Genomic DNA, 16,761 nt, shown 5'->3' on the forward strand with positions numbered 1-16,761 from the left:
GTGGGTGGTGGGATCTTCTGTCATGATCGTCTGAAAGAATGGACCAAAGCGCAGCGTACTTAGAGTTCCACATGTTTAATAAATATGAAACTCACCAAAAACAATACAGAAGAAAACGAAACGTGACGTTCTGGGCTGCTCACAGGCAGCTACACAAAAACAAGAACCCACAAACAACAGGGGGGAAAAGGCTGCCTAAATATGATCCCCAATCAGAGACAGCGATAGACAGCTGCCTCTGATTGGGAACCATACCAGGCCAAGAAAGAAATAGAAAACATAGACTAGACACCCTGACCTAACCAAAATGGGGCGTGACAAGCTAGCTGTCCTCTAATTCATCTCTGGACCTGTGTGCACTTATGTTGTCATCTTTCATTCATAGTCTAGGTTGTAGCAAACTCATGATGGGTATTGGGAAAATTTGAGTATCATGTAGTAGCCTAAACCTATCACTGTTACATTGAACTGGGTGAATGGAGTATGAATGACAGTCATCCAACATGCTGTAATAGAAATTATAAAAAACATCTTCCACCCTCATCATAAATGGCACTGACCGCCACTGTTTTATGCCCCATGATCCCTTAACTTTCGGGCACTTTGGAACTCTCTGTCTTATCTCTATAAACCCTCCCTACCGTCACCTTCATCTAATTCCTTCATTGTTTTTCTCCTGATTTGTTAACATCTAGACTCAGTAACACGTTTAAAAGTGTTGTGGTGTACTGTTTTTGCTACCTTTTTTTCACCTATGTAATGCTGTCCTCCTGCTTATTCTGGGGTTCAGACTGAATGCAGTGGTAAATGTGCTGCTCACAAATGACGGCAGAAACATGGACCTGTTAAATTGACAAGAAGGGTGTTGATATAGCTGTGTTTAGATATGGCTTCCTTGTTTTGAGTCTGTTAAGTGTGTTTCTCATTCTGCTTCAGTTGACATAGTATTTTTATATAACACCTACCTTACGCATCCAGTTTTTCCATTTTTAACTTACCCACCAAAATCCCAAAATGCTGTTTTACATGTTGTGTTGTTTGTGCTGGTCTAATTCCTATAATGGAAAAGTAGAAGAATCTGTGCTCTCTCTGATAGCAATAATAGTTCATATGGTGCTTTTCTCTGTCCCCGGTTTGTAGCATTGATTAATACATATTTTAATTACTTAAATTGAGATGTTTATACGTTATTTAAAGAAGGCATATGTATGTATTGTTTACTATTTTCATTTATTTAAAACAATGTAATTGTTGGGAGTTCAGGTGTTTTATGTGATTGATGGATGACTAGGTGCATTCTTGTCGATTTACATATTCATTCATGATTATGGATACATTCTGCAATGAGTTAATATGGCTTTGAATCTGCAACAGAACATTTCAACAAGTTAGTTCTGAATTGCTTTAATACAGCAGTGCATTCTGACACCATGAATTGAAACAGATTTCACCTTGTTCATATAATTGATAGAAATGATAAGGGATTAAATAAAGACCTCCACTGGCTGAATTAGAAGAGGATCTGGTAAAATAAGGGTATGTTACTAATATCATCTAGTTTCTTTGCAAGAAACTAGCCTAGGACTCATGGCACATTTTTTTGTACTTATTTATTTTACCTTTTTAACTAGGCAAATCAGTTAGGAACAAATTCTTATTTCAATGAAGGCCTAGGAACAGTGGGTTAACTGCCTTGTTCAGGGGCAGAATGACAGATTTTTACCTTGTCAGCTCCGGGATTCGATCTTGCAACGTTTCGGTTACTAGTACAACGCTCTAATCACTAGACTACCTATTATAAATATCTGACTGCTATTTGGAAAGTATTCTGTACAAGACACAATACAAAATGCATAAATAAGACAACAAATACTAGTTCAATAAAATATGGGACAGCAATATAGCAATATATCTTTCGTCTTGGATCAAGGTAGCTGGTCGCTATCTAGCTGACAGCAAAGGTGTCAGCTAGAGATAGAAGCTGTTTTTCAGTCTCTCGGTCCCTGCTTTGATGCACCTGTATTGACCTCGCCTTTGGGATGATAGCGGGGTGAACAGGCAGTGGCTCGGGTGGTTGTTGTCCTTGATGATCTTTATGGCCTTCCTGTGACATCGGGTGGTGTATGTGCTCTGTAGGGCAGGTAGTTTGCCCGCGGTTGATGCGTTGTGCAGACCTCACTACCCTCTGGAGAGCCTTACGGTTGTGGGCGGAGCAGTTGCCATACCAGGCGGTGATACAGCCTGACAGGAAAAGGACTGTATAGATTGCATATGCCACCTGCAGAGCATTACACAACACAGTAAACTCAGAGGGGCAACACACAATTGGTAATAGTAGTAACCAACTATGAAGAACAATATACAAACTTCACACAACTCACTTTGGGCATATTCATATTGAACATACTTCTTTCCGTGCAAAATATTATAGTTTAATTACATTTTAGGGTACCTGAGGATTACATAGAATCATATTTTTACTTGTTTTAACAAAGTTTAGCGGTAGATTTTGGATTCCTTTCTCTGCACGTTGAACGAGTGGGTTACTCAAATCGATGGTGCCTACTAAACTGACTTTTTGGGATATAAAGAAGGATTTTATCTAACAAAACAACCATGCATGTTGTAGCTGGGACCCTTTTGGATCTCAAATCAGAGGAAGATTTCAAAATGTAAGTGAATATTTAATCGCTATTTGTGATTTTATGAAGCCTGATAGTGGGTTGAACAGGCAAAATATTTTGATGTGGGGCGCCATCCTCAAACAATCGCATGGCATGCTTTCGCTGTAAAGCTTATTGTAAATCGGACAATGCAGTTAGATTAACAAGAATTTACGCTTTGAACGTTCTATGTACGTAGAACCCCAAATAACAATTTTTTCCTAAGAGTACAGTCTAGAACAGAGTAGAATAAAGTAGATTCCAGACTACTGCAGTTTTTGCAAGAGTCAAATTACATCTGGGAAGAAGCATCACACCAGAAAATAACTTATTTTATACAATTACAATGGTCTCAAAATGAATAAAAGTGCATTTCAACTGAAGACAAAACTTTAAACAGAATAAAAGGTATGCATTGAGAATCAATCAAGAACATCATCAGGAAAGTTATATTTATTATTAACAGAAAGAAGTATCCTTTCATGAAACAATAAAACAAATGTCAAAAATAAGTGTGTCTTCTTTACTCTGTTTACAGGCTTTGGTGATCCAACACAAATGTAGGTTAATATAAATTATTCCATGTGAAACAGTCCACTACTGTCACGGGATTTAAATACTCATGGGGAATGTAATCAAACACCTCAATATACAGTTAACACAAACTGTTGAGAGCTGACATTTAAGACAAATAAGTGAAATGGCATAAAGTCTTTGTCACTCGCTGTGAATGTCAAGCCTGTGAAAATGTGTTCATCTATAATACTGCGCTTAGCCATCGATAGGTTACATCTCTAAGAAAAACTCTCAGTAGAAATCCACCTGGATAACGTAAAAGCCAGGTGTCACTTTCAAATATCAGAGGCACTTTGCCACTAACTTTACATTTCTAACCATTTCAGATTGTCTTAATTTACACTTTCATACTGGCCTTTTCTTAACCTTCCCATCCCCTGGCCTATATTGCTCTGTGGATGGACTGCCTATACTGGCCCATACCTAGCTTATACTGCTCTATAGACATGGAAGCATTCTACTACCTCTAAACTTCCTTTAGGTCATTTAGACTTGTGTCAAGCCATCGTCATTTAAGCTTCTAAGGAAGAGTAGGCATATTATCAGTACAGATAACCACATTGTTAAATAATATATAAGAATTTTTGGAGCAAGACTTTTATTTTTTTCTAACAATAAAACTTCTGATAGAGGGTGAAGACCGTTCTACCATTTTAACACTGCGTTTATAACTTAATTATGGAATCAAAGTGTAGTCTATCTATTATAATATATTATTTGCCCAGTTATACCATACACAAAACAATTTGACTATTGTAGATAGTCTTTGTTTTATCTCTTAATATAATTTAATGTTAAGGACTCTTGGAAGATTAGTCCAAATGGGGACTAAAAGAGATCCTAATAAAATCAAATCAACAACATTGAGAAATATGTTGGACACTGTATCCATATTTTCTCTCAGGACCATAACATGTTCCCTATACCTCTGTCACGCCCTGACCATAGAGTGCCATAGTTTCTCTATGGTTTAGTAGGTCAGGGCGTGACTAGGGGGTGATCTAGTATACCTATGTCCATGTTGTGTTCTAGTTTATTTTTCTATGTTGGTGTTTTGTATGATTCCCAATTAGAGGCAGCTGGTAATCGTTGTCTCTAATTGGGGATCATATTTAAGTAGTTATTTTTCCCACCTGTGTTTGTGGGATCTTGTTTATGTGTAGTTGCCTGTGAGCACGCCATTGTCTTCACGTTTCGTTCATTCTTCATTGTTTTTGTGTGTTTCAGTTAATAAACATGTGGAAACCATATCACGCTGCACCTTGGTCCGAATATTCTTACGACAAACGTGACTCCCTCATAGCTGCGTGCTCAAACAGCACACCATAATACTGCCCAAAAAATTCTCGATATTTATTTTGACCCTTCAAACTACACTCTTTTGTTTGTTGATGATAAAAAAGCACATAAAAGCACTTGTAGGATTAGTTAAACTCGTGAAAAAGCAGTACACTATAGATGTAGGATCTTAATTTGATCTGTGTTGTCACAGCAAAATAATCCTGCAGCAGTCCACAATGTTGCTTGATCGGTGGTTTGGCTATCAACTGGCCAAAAGTAGGCTACATGAAAAGTGCAATACTGTTAATATAACCGTGTATTAACCTCGTTTATACCTGGTTCTAACTTGCGTAATTTGTCCTGATTTTGTCCACATTCTGATTGTGCACAAAGGACCCATGTTAGCACCAGGTGTAAACAGGCTAGAGTTGGGGTTTTCTGTGAATTTATGTAACTCACAAAGCCCATATGCATTTGCTGCAGTGCAGGAAAATTATCAGCAACAAAGGAGTGATCAAATTAGGTTAGTACATCTGTATATTGATTCTGTGGAGCTTGAGAAATAATGAATATCTAATAGCTTCCATGTACCTCCATTGTTGCCATTGTCTCTCTACATAACCCTCAGTAATGCCTGTTTTAATGTATTGATTGATCATCAGTTCTGAGGAGAGTCGCGTAACCAGCTGACATGACTTCAGATTAAGAGTATCCTCATTCCATTCAGTCATGCTGTTCTCTTCCAGTCCACAAGGTGTCTCTAATAGGCTACAGAAAAATCTAGTTCTACTCTTTATCTAGCCTTCAAGAAAGACCAGCAGATGCCACATCATGATTCTCAAAACCAGCTGTCAGTCAGTCAACACGGGGCACATGATTTTAAACAAAATACAGCGGAGCAGTCAAGTCTTTCTGCTGCTCCTTTTGACTCTCACCGTTGTTTTTACAGTGCTCTCACATCTTCAAGATACGACAGGTGCCTTAGCTGTGTTTTATATATCCATTTTGCCATCGGAGGATAAAATCGAGTGTTTTTCCTCTGTAGTGAGTCAGTATTGTTGTCATCAGTTCACAACAATAGATCTCTGTTCTGTTGTTGTTTCCCCCTCACTGTCTCTGACTGCCATACTGTCATGCCCTCCTCCTGTAGTCTAGAGTCCTGTGTGACTCCCTCATCATGTCTTCATCATGTCTTCTTGGCAGGGTTTAGCCTCTGGGGTTTCTGCTTGTGCAGGTGTGCCTCGATCTCGTGTCGGAAGAAGAGCATGCCCAGCTGGCCGTGCGAGGCCTCGTTCATGGCCTTGGACTGCATGCACATCCTGTACTGTTCCGGGGGCAGCTCGTCCGCGCAGCGCTTCTCATGCCACAGGTGGAAGAGGCCCCTAGATGGGGACCGCACCACCAGCAGGTTGCTGTGAAGGTATTTCCTGTAAAGGTGCACGTCCTCGCCGCCCCAGCCTTTGATGTCCACGTCGAAACCACCTGGAGGAGGGACAACATGAACTCATCAACTCACTGCACATATATAACAGAGGAGGGAGATCAGGGGTGCGGTCAGTAGGACGTTGTGGAGCGTTCATATAGAAATATGTTATGTGGAAATACAATTAAGCCTCTCTTAAATGCAGAATGTAGTAAAATAAATCATGCCGGCTCTTTTCATTACATTTCTATTTGCAACATTGCACAACAGTTTCCCACTGAACTATGCCCCTGATTGATTGATCAGGTCAAACAGGGGTCAGAGGTCAAATCCTGATGACAGGGTTCTGTTTTTGTCATGATGACAGCTTGTTAAATTAATATGTTAATGGAAACACATCCGGTTTGTTAGGATCTGTTCTACATGCATAATGTCTGGGGTCTGTTGCTATTTCACTGTAAGGTCTACTACACCTGTTGTATTCGGCGCACGTGACAAATAAACTTTGATTTGATTTGATTTATGACCGCAGAGGAGTGATGAGCTATTGGGATAGAACCTCAGGACATGTCCTAACTCAGAGAGGAAGAGGTAAAGCGGGAGGCTCTGTCCATGTGAGAAAATAGCAATAAGCAGACCAAGTGAGGATTTTCTGTATGGAGTTCTATGAGAGAGGTTCAGATTTGGTCAACAACTTTTTTTATTTCTAATTTGCTAACTGAGGCTTATTTGATCGAGTAGAAGTTAGGAAATGTTTAGATTGTTACGAATGTACTGATATAAGTGGATGCACGTGGCATCTCAGCAACTTTGAGAAAAACTATTTTATCTCGGAATTGTGTCCGTTGTTCTAATGCGTAATTGCCCTCTCATTGGCTAGAATGTTCCCATCTGATCTCACCTCTTCCCGCCTGCCTTTCCAGGTTTGTGACAACGACTCCCATTGTTAGGGCGGAGACAAGACCATTTTGTCATTATAGAGTATCTCTGTCTAAGACGACTTTCAGAGGAATTAAGATGCTGACATCAGTTCTTTCAAACCATCTGGACTACATTCTCCTCATGCCCTAGGTGACACATGTTTTGTTCATTTATGCAGGAGTGTGTTTTTCTTCCTTTTTCTCTTACTGCAGACTGCTCAGTGCTCAACCATAGACAGAAACTGCTTGTCCAATAGAAATCCCTGATCACACTTTTAGGCGATGTCATGGTGACATTAGCTAGCTAAGCTCATGCGCAGAAACAAGTCGTCGGGTCTAATGGTCGTGTAGCGCCAAACTGCGTATGTGCAGACCGTAAAATCAAATGCATCGATATAAAATAGTTTTGATGAAAATGAAAATGTGTCAATTTGTTTTTTTCACTTGGTTTTAGTGATGAGGTGTGACAAATAAAATTGGATTTGATTTGAAAGTTTCAGACACTAAAGACATCAAATCTAGTTTATGTAATCAGAAAAATAAAATTTACAGAAAATAAACAACTAAAGCCTGGCGTACACTATTTTTGATCTGATTTAGCTGTCCCAGTGCTGCTGTTACCAACGCTTGTTTAATGTGAGCGGGTCTGAAACGCAATCTGAGGACTACTGATCCCGTCTTTGAGCCTTCCCAGACGTCCTGATATTTTGAAATAGGTTTGATTTTATCGGCACAAAATCTGCAATGCTCTTGTAAATGTGAGATGTGCAATGACAAGTTTTGAGAACCATTATCAGCGATTGTTTGTATGCTGGGACCTAAAAATGTCCTCTCTGTTTGAACTCATTCTGTCTCTTCATCTCACTGGGAGAAGCAAATTGCCTATATTCCTCCCATCTTCCCCCCACCCTCTCTCTCTCTCTCTCTCTCTCTCTCTCTCTCTCTCTCTCTCTCTCTCTCTCTCTCTCTCTCTCTCTCTCTCTCTCTCTCTCTCTCTCTCTCTCTCTCTCTCTCTCTCTCTCTCTACTTTGGGTGAAAATCTCAACACATGGATCAATTATTTATTAATTACTATTCACATCTAATATGAAATCACTCAGCCAAAGAGTTGCAAGGACTATTTTACGTACATATATTATAGGTAGTTTTAGATCATGAGGTGGACAGTGATATAATGTATCTCTCTCCTGAGAGCCTAAGGTCAGACAGATGCTGTACCTCTGTCTCCCACCGCAGTAATATCAATGATTTATGTTGGGAATAAGGAAGGTCTCTGGACAGTATCTGCGTCCCAAATTACACACTATTCCTTATATAGTGCATTACTTCTCCCTATGGGCCCTGGTAACAAAAAGAAGAGTGCACTATAAAGGGAATAGGGTGCCATTTGGGACAGCCAGACACGGATACAGAAAAGGTCCTTATTCCCACCATAGTTTATAGCCTCTGATTTCATCTAATGGCCTCAACTGAGGTGGAAAATCGTGTTGAGGCATAACCTGTCCTGAGAGCCAATATACCTGAATCCATAATGATATTGCTGGTGGTTTGGATATGAATGGATATACAGTGCATTCGGAAAGTATTCAGAACCCTTCCCTTTTTCCCCACGTTGTTACGTTACAGCCTTATTCTAAAATGGATTAAATAAAACATTTTCCTCATCAATCTACACACAATACCCCATAATGACAAAGTGAAAACAGGTTGAGAACTTTTTGCTAATTTATAAAAATAAAAAACAGAAATACCTTATTTATGGAAGTATTCAGACCCTTTGCTATGAGACTCTTTTCCATTGATCATCCCTGAAATGTTTTTACAACTTGATTGGAGTCCACTTGTGGTAAATTCAATTGATTGGACATGATTTGGAAATGCACACACCTGTCTATATAAGGTCCCACAGTTGACATTGCATGTCAGAGCAAAAACAAAGCCACGAGGTTGAAGGAATTGTCCGTAGAGCTCCGAGACAGGATTGTGTCGAGGCACAGATCTGGAGAAGAGTACCCAAAAATGTATGCAGCATTGAAGGTCCCCAACAAGACAGTGGCCTCCATCATTCTGAAATGAAAGAAGTTTGGAACCACCAAGACTGCCTGGCCAAACTGAGCAATCAGGGGAGATGGGCCTTGGTCAGGGAGATGACCAAGAACCCGATGGTCACTTTGACAGAGCTCCAAAGTTCCTCTGTGGAGATGGGAGAACCTTCTAGAAGGACAACCATCTCTGCAGCACTACACCAATCAGGCCTTTATGGTAGAGTGGCCAGACGGAGGCCACTCCTCAGTAAAAAGGTACTTGGAGTTTGCCAAAAGGCACCTAAAGACTCTCAGACTATAAGAATATTTGGCCTGATTGCCAAGCGTGTCTGGAGGAAACCTGGAACCACCCCTACGGTGAAGCATGGTGGTGGCAGCATCATGCTCTGGGGATGTTTTTTAGAGGCAGGAACTGGGAGACTAGTCAGGATCGAGGGAAAGATGAACGAAGCTAAGTGCAGAGAGACCCTTAATGAAAACCTGCTCCAGAGTGTCCAGGACCTCAGACTGGGGCGAAGGTTCACCCTCCAACAGGACAATGACCCTAAGCACACATCCAAGACAACGCAGGAGTGGCTTCGGGACAAGTCTGAATGTCCTTGAGTGGCCCAGCCAGAGCACGGACTTGAACCTGATCGAGCATATCTGGAGAGACCTGAAAATAGCTGTGCAGCAATGCTCCCTGACAAGCTTGAGAGGATCTGCAGAGAAGAATGCGAGAAACTCCCCAAATACAGGTGTGCCAAGCTCGTAACATTATACCCAAGAAGACTCAAGGCTGTATCGCTGCCAAAGGTGCTCAACAAAGTACTGAATAAAGGGTCCGAATACTTATATAAATGTGATATTTCAGTTTTTTTTCTTTTTTTTCTTCTAAAAACCTGTTTTTATTTGTCATTATGGGGTATTGTGTGTAGATTGATGAGGGGGAAAAAAACAATTTAATCAATTTTAGAATAAGGCTGTAACGTAACAACATAATCTGAATCTGAATACTTTCCGAATGCACTGTTTATGTTTCTCTTAGCACAATTTGCATTACCATTAATATGAAGGCATAATTGACCAGCAATGAGTTAACATGGTCTTTACCTATGTTGATGAAATCTGATCGGTATTGGCATGTCATTCCGAAGCCAAAGTCTCTCCAGAATCCTGTATCCTTTTTAATGACCTATTAAACCAGAGGAATACAGCACAGGCAAATGCAATGTGAGAAAACATGCTGTTGGACCATGTATGTGGTATCTCTTAACCTTTATGAAGAGTCATTTAGAGGACATCAGTGAAAACATGCTGTTGTACCATGTATGTGGTATCTCTTAACCTTTACGAAGAGTCATTTAGAGGACATCAGTGAAAACATGCTGTTGTACCATGTATGTGGTATCTCTTAACCTTTAAGAAGAGTCATTTAGAGGACATCAGTGAAAACATGCTGTTGTACCATGTATGTGGTATCTCTTAACCTTTATGAAGAGTCATTTAGAGGACATCAGTGAAAACATGCTGTTGTACCATGTATGTGGTATCTCTTAACCTTTATGAAGAGTCATTTAGAGGACATCAGTGAAAACATGCTGTTGTACCATGTATGTGGTATCTCTTAACCTTTACGAAGAGTCATTTAGAGGACATCAGTGAAAACATGCTGTTGTACCATGTATGTGGTATCTCTTAACCTTTAAGAAGAGTCATTTAGAGGACATCAGTGAAAACATGCTGTTGTACCATGTATGTGGTATCTCTTAACCTTTACGAAGAGTCATTTAGAGGACATCAGTGAAAACATGCTGTTGTACCATGTATGTGGTATCTCTTAACCTTTAAGAAGAGTCATTTAGAGGACATCAGTGAAAACATGCTGTTGTACCATGTATGTGGTATCTCTTAACCTTTATGAAGAGTCATTTAGAGGACATCAGTGAAAACATGCTGTTGTACCATGTATGTGGTATCTCTTAACCTTTACGAAGAGTCATTTAGAGGACATCAGTGAAAACATGCTGTTGTACCATGTATGTGGTATCTCTTAACCTTTACGAAGAGTCATTTAGAGGACATCAGTGAAAACATGCTGTTGTACCATGTATGTGGTATCTCTTAACCTTTACGAAGAGTCATTTAGAGGACATCAGTGAAAACATGCTGTTGTACCATGTATGTGGTATCTCTTAACCTTTACGAAGAGTCATTTAGAGGACATCAGTGAAAACATGCTGTTGTACCATGTATGTGGTATCTCTTAACCTTTATGAAGAGTAATTTAGAGGACATCAGTGAAAACATGCTGTTGTACCATGTATGTGGTATCTCTTAACCTTTATGAAGAGTCATTTAGAGGACATCAGTGAAAACATGCTGTTGTACCATGTATGTGGTATCTCTTAACCTTTAAGAAGAGTCATTTAGAGGACATCAGTGAAAACATGCTGTTGTACCATGTATGTGGTATCTCTTAACCTTTAAGAAGAGTCATTTAGAGGACATCAGTGAAAACATGCTGTTGTACCATGTATGTGGTATCTCTTAACCTTTATGAAGAGTAATTTAGAGGACATCAGTGAAAACATGCTGTTGTACCATGTATGTGGTATCTCTTAACCTTTAAGAAGAGTCATTTAGAGGACATCAGTGAAAACATGCTGTTGTACCATGTATGTGGTATCTCTTAACCTTTATGAAGAGTCATTTAGAGAACATCAGTGAAAACATGCTGTTGTACCATGTATGTGGTATCTCTTAACCTTTATGAAGAGTCATTTAGAGAACATCAGTGAAAACAGCTTTCTTACCAGTTGCTGCTCCACTGGAGGGATGTAGTCGTGGTTACCGTAAATCAGGGTTGGGTTGTACTGGCTGAACAGAACAGGATAGAACACCTTTTTACCTACGGAAGAAAGGTATGCAAATGTTATCAAACAAATCAAAAGATTCCTGATGTATTTATTACCCATGTTAAATAAAGTTGAAGTTGAACATGTTGTTAGAGCCTCCCACTCTGAACACAGCACTGATGTGGGTTTGTTCAGTCAAGTGTAGTAACCTCACTCACCAGGTTGAGTGTTGAGTCGGCAGGTGTTGAGGAAGTCAGCGGTGAAGTAGATGTCGACATCACAGAAGAAAAGGAGAACGTTCCCTCCTTTCCACGCCCTGGCACCCACATCCAGGCCACGCCCCCGGGAGAACTCCTCATTCAGCTGGAGCAGAGTGAAGTTCTTAAAGTTGATCTCCCTGTGAGGTGGGAAAGGGAGAGATTTTATTCATTAGATTTGTGGACAATTGAAAAAACAAATTTCAGCTACACGTGAATACACTGTATTTGAAATCATCAAGAATAACACAATAACGTTTAGAGATCCAATTCAGATGTTTTTATTTCAACGTCAAATCATTTCTGGGTAATAATTAAGTACCATACTGTGATTGTTTTCAATTAAAATAGTAAGAAATAAAATAAAAATAGCTTCTTAGCAAAGATACATTTCTCAAGCAAGAATTGTGCTAGGACTGTCTGGGAGTGTTCTGAGTGGGGAAGGGGAAACTGAAAACTAGCTGTTATTGGCAGAGAGGTTTGGAACACAGACACCCTCTGGAAAAATGTAACTGTCTTTGTTATTGGTCTATTAACTCATTTATCGCCTAATTCGTTAATATGGCTTAGATCCTGCTAATGGGATCGATATAACAACAGCTAGTGAAAGTGCAGGGCGCCAAATTCAAAACAACAGAAATCTCATAATTAAAATTCCTCAAACATAGAAGTATTTTACACCATTTTAAAGATAAACTTGTTGTTAATCCCACCACAGTGTCCGATTTCAAAAAGGCTTTACGACAAAAGCACACCAAATTATTATGTTAGGTCTGCACCTAGTCACAGAAAAACACAGCCATTTTTCCAGCATAAGAGAGGAGTCACAAAAAGCAGAAATAGAGATAAAATGAATCACTAACCTTTGATCACAATACATGTATGTTTTGTTCGATAAAGTTCATATTTATATCCAAAAATCTCAGTTTACTTTGGCGCGTTACGTTCCATAATGTTTTGCTTCCAAAAAATCTGGTGATTTTGCAGAGAGCCACATCAATTTACAGAAATACTCATAATAAACATTGGAACATGGAACTTTAGATAAACTTCTCCTTAATGCAACCGCTGTGTCAGATTTCAAAAAAGCTTTACCGAAAGAGCAATAATCTGCAATAATCTTAGTACAGCGCTCAGACAACAAAACAAGCCATACAGATATCCGCCATGTCAACAAAGTCAGAAATAGCATTATAAATATTCACTTACCTTTGATGATCTTCATCAGAATGCACTCCCAGGACCCAGTTCCACAATAAATGTTGGATTTGTTCGATAAAGTCCATAATTTATGTCCAAAAACCTTTTTTTTGTTTGCGCGTTTAGTACACAATACAAACTCACGACGCGCGGGCAAGTCCAGGCGAAAAAGTAATATTACAGTTCGTAGAAACATGTCAAACAAAGTATAGAATCAATCTTTAGGATGTTTTTATCATAAATCTTCAATAATGTTCCAACCGGAGAATTCCTTTGTCTGTAGAAATGCAATGGAATGCAAGCTAACTCTCACGTGAGCATGCATGATCAGCTCATGCCACTCTGGCAGACCTCTGACTCATTCAGCTCCCATTCCCCCCTCCTTCACAGTAGAAGCATCAAACAAGGTTCTAAGGACTTGTGGAAGTGGACTAGTGGAAGCCTTGGGAAGTGCAATATGACCCCATAGACAGTGTATATTCGATAGGCAATGACTTGAAAAACTACAAACCTCAGATTTCCCACTTCCTGGTTGGATTTTTTCTTAGGTTTTTGCCTGCCATATGAGTTCTGTTATACTCACAGACATCATTTAAACAGTTTTAGAAACTTCAGAGTGTTTTCTATCCAAATCTACTAATAATATGCATATATTAGCAACTGGGCCTGAGTAGCAGGCAGTTTACTCTGGGCACCTTATTCATCCAAGATACTCAATACTGCCCCTGGCCATAAGAAGTTTTTAATAGACAAATAATAAAGACAGTTAATATTTTCCAGAGGGTGTCTGTGTTCCAAACCTCTCTGCCAATAACAGCACACATTTTTGACTGTATTGGACCTTTAAAAAACGTATTGCTGCTGTGGTCCTCTGAGAAGAGGAGGTAGAGAAAGAGAGAAGAAAGGAGAGGGAGAGGACAAGAGAGGAGAAAAAAGAAACCCAACCCAATGGATACCAGAAAGAGGGAAACCGCATGGCTCCTCAAGAAATTGCTCAAAAAGTGAATTAGCTTATTTGGTTCAAAGTTAACTTAGTAGAGTGAATGGGACAGTCTTAATTGATCAGTGTCTAATGGGTGTTATGAGAGCAGAGAGGGCAGAGGACCCAGCTGAGCCTGGATACAGGCACTACATAAAATACACACAGCTCTGTCTTTGTACTGTACCATTAACTACAGTGCGCACACACACACACACACACACACACACACACACACACACACACACACACACACAGACACACACACACACACACACAGACAGACTATCCAGCATATTGTAGTGAACGTAATTTCCCCTCTGACAGCAGCAGGACTGATAAGATCAGGCTGTAAAGTGGCTACATGATGGTTGTGTCCCAAATGGATCCCTATTCCCTACATTTCTACACTACTTTTGACTAGGGCACTTACTTAGGGCTCTGGTCAAAAGTAGTGCAATATATAGGGAATAGTGTGAATTGTGAATTGTATGATGAGAAGTAAGGTTTGTTAATATATATGCTGCTCACTGTCAATGTGGCAAATGTATTTTAACATCTCAGCCTCTTTTAGGCATCATCCTCCACCCACGGTAAACATCCACTGACTGCTGTTCCTGTATTAGTGAGGGATTACTTCCCTGCTGGATAGTGTCAGCGACTGAATGGCACCTTGGGGGATCAACTCAAACACAAGCCTGCTAACTGTACAAGACCAACAGAGAGAGATAGAGAGAGACGCATGGAGAGACTGAGGTCTGCCACACACGCACACGCACACACACACTGCAGGATCCAGCAGGATAAATTATACATTAAATCCTAACCTTGGGCCTTGTACTAGGGGGAATTAGCTAGAATCTCCAAAAAACATTGCAATTAATCGTTTGAGATGTGAACACTATAAAATTGCTAATGCATTATTAACAAACTCTCTCAAATGAACATAATCACAGATTCATGCCCATAATAGATCATAACACAAACTTTTTCCAGTTAAAAGGAGAACATCGTTAGTCATCTGTGACATAGTTGAACCAAGTCTGGAACCAACAGGACCCTAAACAGCTTCTAGCCTCAAGACTGCTGTAAGAGTACGCGACAACTGCTACATACTTAACCATGGACTATATGCATTGCACCTTTTTGCTATAACTGTTTTGACACATACGCTGCTGCTGTCACTGTTTATTATCTATCCCGTTGCCTTATCACTTTGTCCCTACCTACACTGTATAAGTATTCCAGGTGACTACCTCATGAAGCTGGTTGAGAGAATGCCAAGAGTGTGCAAAGCTGTCACCAAGGCAAAGGGTGGCTACTTTGAAGAATCTCAAATATAAAATATATTTTGATTTATTTAGCACTTTTTTAGTTACTACATGATTCCATTTGTGTTATTTCATAGTTTTGATGTCTCCACTATTATTCTACAATGTAGAAAATAGTCTAAATAAAGAAAAACCCTTGAATGAGTAGGTGTGTCCAAACTTTTGACTGGTACTGTATATCAATATAAGGCTATGGCTAGTGTGACATTGGCTGTCATTCACACTCTACAGGTTGTAGGCTCTTCCCAGTGCTGAACAGTCCTCCCATCTCCCTAGCAGCAGCTGAACCAGATGGAAGGGCTTCCTGTTGCCTCTCTGGGGACTCTGGCTCTGGAAACGATGAGCTGGGTGTTTCATTTCAGATCAATCTGTACGGAGCCTTATTTATATCTGCTGTCGGAAAGAAAATGTTGATTTAGGACCCGTATACTTGTACTTAATCCTGTTTAGACACAGATACACCCACGAATTGGCTGGTGTAGCCAAAGCATTAACACGCACCAAGAAATACAGACTGGCTGACAAACACAGACACACACAAACGCAAAAGCAAACACACAACACACACACGTCTACCATTCAATCGTACTAAAATTTATCAGAAAAGAGCCGAATGTCCTTTTAAGGGCTGCCACCAGAATTCTCAGCCTGTGGTTTTTCCAAGGTGCACAAAATCTTGGGACACGAAAACATTGCTCACCAAGACCCATGGGAGTTGTTTTGCATTTGATAAATACCTTTCAAACCACTAATTCCCACAAAAATAAGCACACACAATGTATGTGGGCCAGCAATCCTGTGGGATTCGGAGTAGTTAAAAGTAGGCAATCAGGATTTTATTTCAATCACATTAAGAGAGAGTAGGAGTGTCCTGAAACGGTCATGAAAGAACTTCATTGGACTCTATGTAAACTGGAAACCACATATCCTGAGGCTGCATTTATTGTAGCTGGGGATTTTGACAAAGCTAATCTGAAAACAAGGCTCCCTAAATTTTATCAGCATATCGAATGTGCGACCCGGGCTGGCAAAATTCTGTATCATTGCTACTCAAACTTCCACGACGCATACAAAGCCATCCCTCGCCCTCCTTTCGACAAATCGCCCTCCTTTTGGAAAATCTGACCACGACTCCATTTTGTTGCTCCCAGCCTATAGACAGAACCTAAAACAGGAAACGCCCGTGCTCAGGTCTGTTCAACGCTGGTCCGACCAATCTGATTCCACGCTTCAAGATTGCTTAGATCAC

The 16,761-nt window shown here is 40.0% G+C and overlaps 1 protein-coding gene across 1 annotated transcript in view; it reads right to left on the reverse strand.

Moving 5' to 3' along the window:
• Nucleotides 1–3,101: 3,101 nt before the first annotated feature.
• LOC110537010 (chondroitin sulfate N-acetylgalactosaminyltransferase 1) overlaps nt 3,102–16,761 on the reverse strand; it is a 35,176-nt gene continuing 21,516 nt past the window's right edge. The window contains exons 4-7 of the mRNA XM_021622710.2: nt 11,964–12,142; nt 11,704–11,798; nt 10,001–10,082; nt 3,102–6,002 (exon numbers count right to left, since the gene is read on the reverse strand). Of these exons, the coding sequence (XP_021478385.2) occupies nt 5,707–6,002; nt 10,001–10,082; nt 11,704–11,798; nt 11,964–12,142 (652 nt within the window). The 3' untranslated portion in view covers nt 3,102–5,706. The remainder of the gene's footprint in view (nt 6,003–10,000; nt 10,083–11,703; nt 11,799–11,963; nt 12,143–16,761) is intronic.

This window comes from Oncorhynchus mykiss, chromosome 12 (assembly GCF_013265735.2).
Source record: "Oncorhynchus mykiss isolate Arlee chromosome 12, USDA_OmykA_1.1, whole genome shotgun sequence".
In the NCBI taxonomy this organism is placed as follows: domain Eukaryota; kingdom Metazoa; phylum Chordata; class Actinopteri; order Salmoniformes; family Salmonidae; genus Oncorhynchus; species Oncorhynchus mykiss.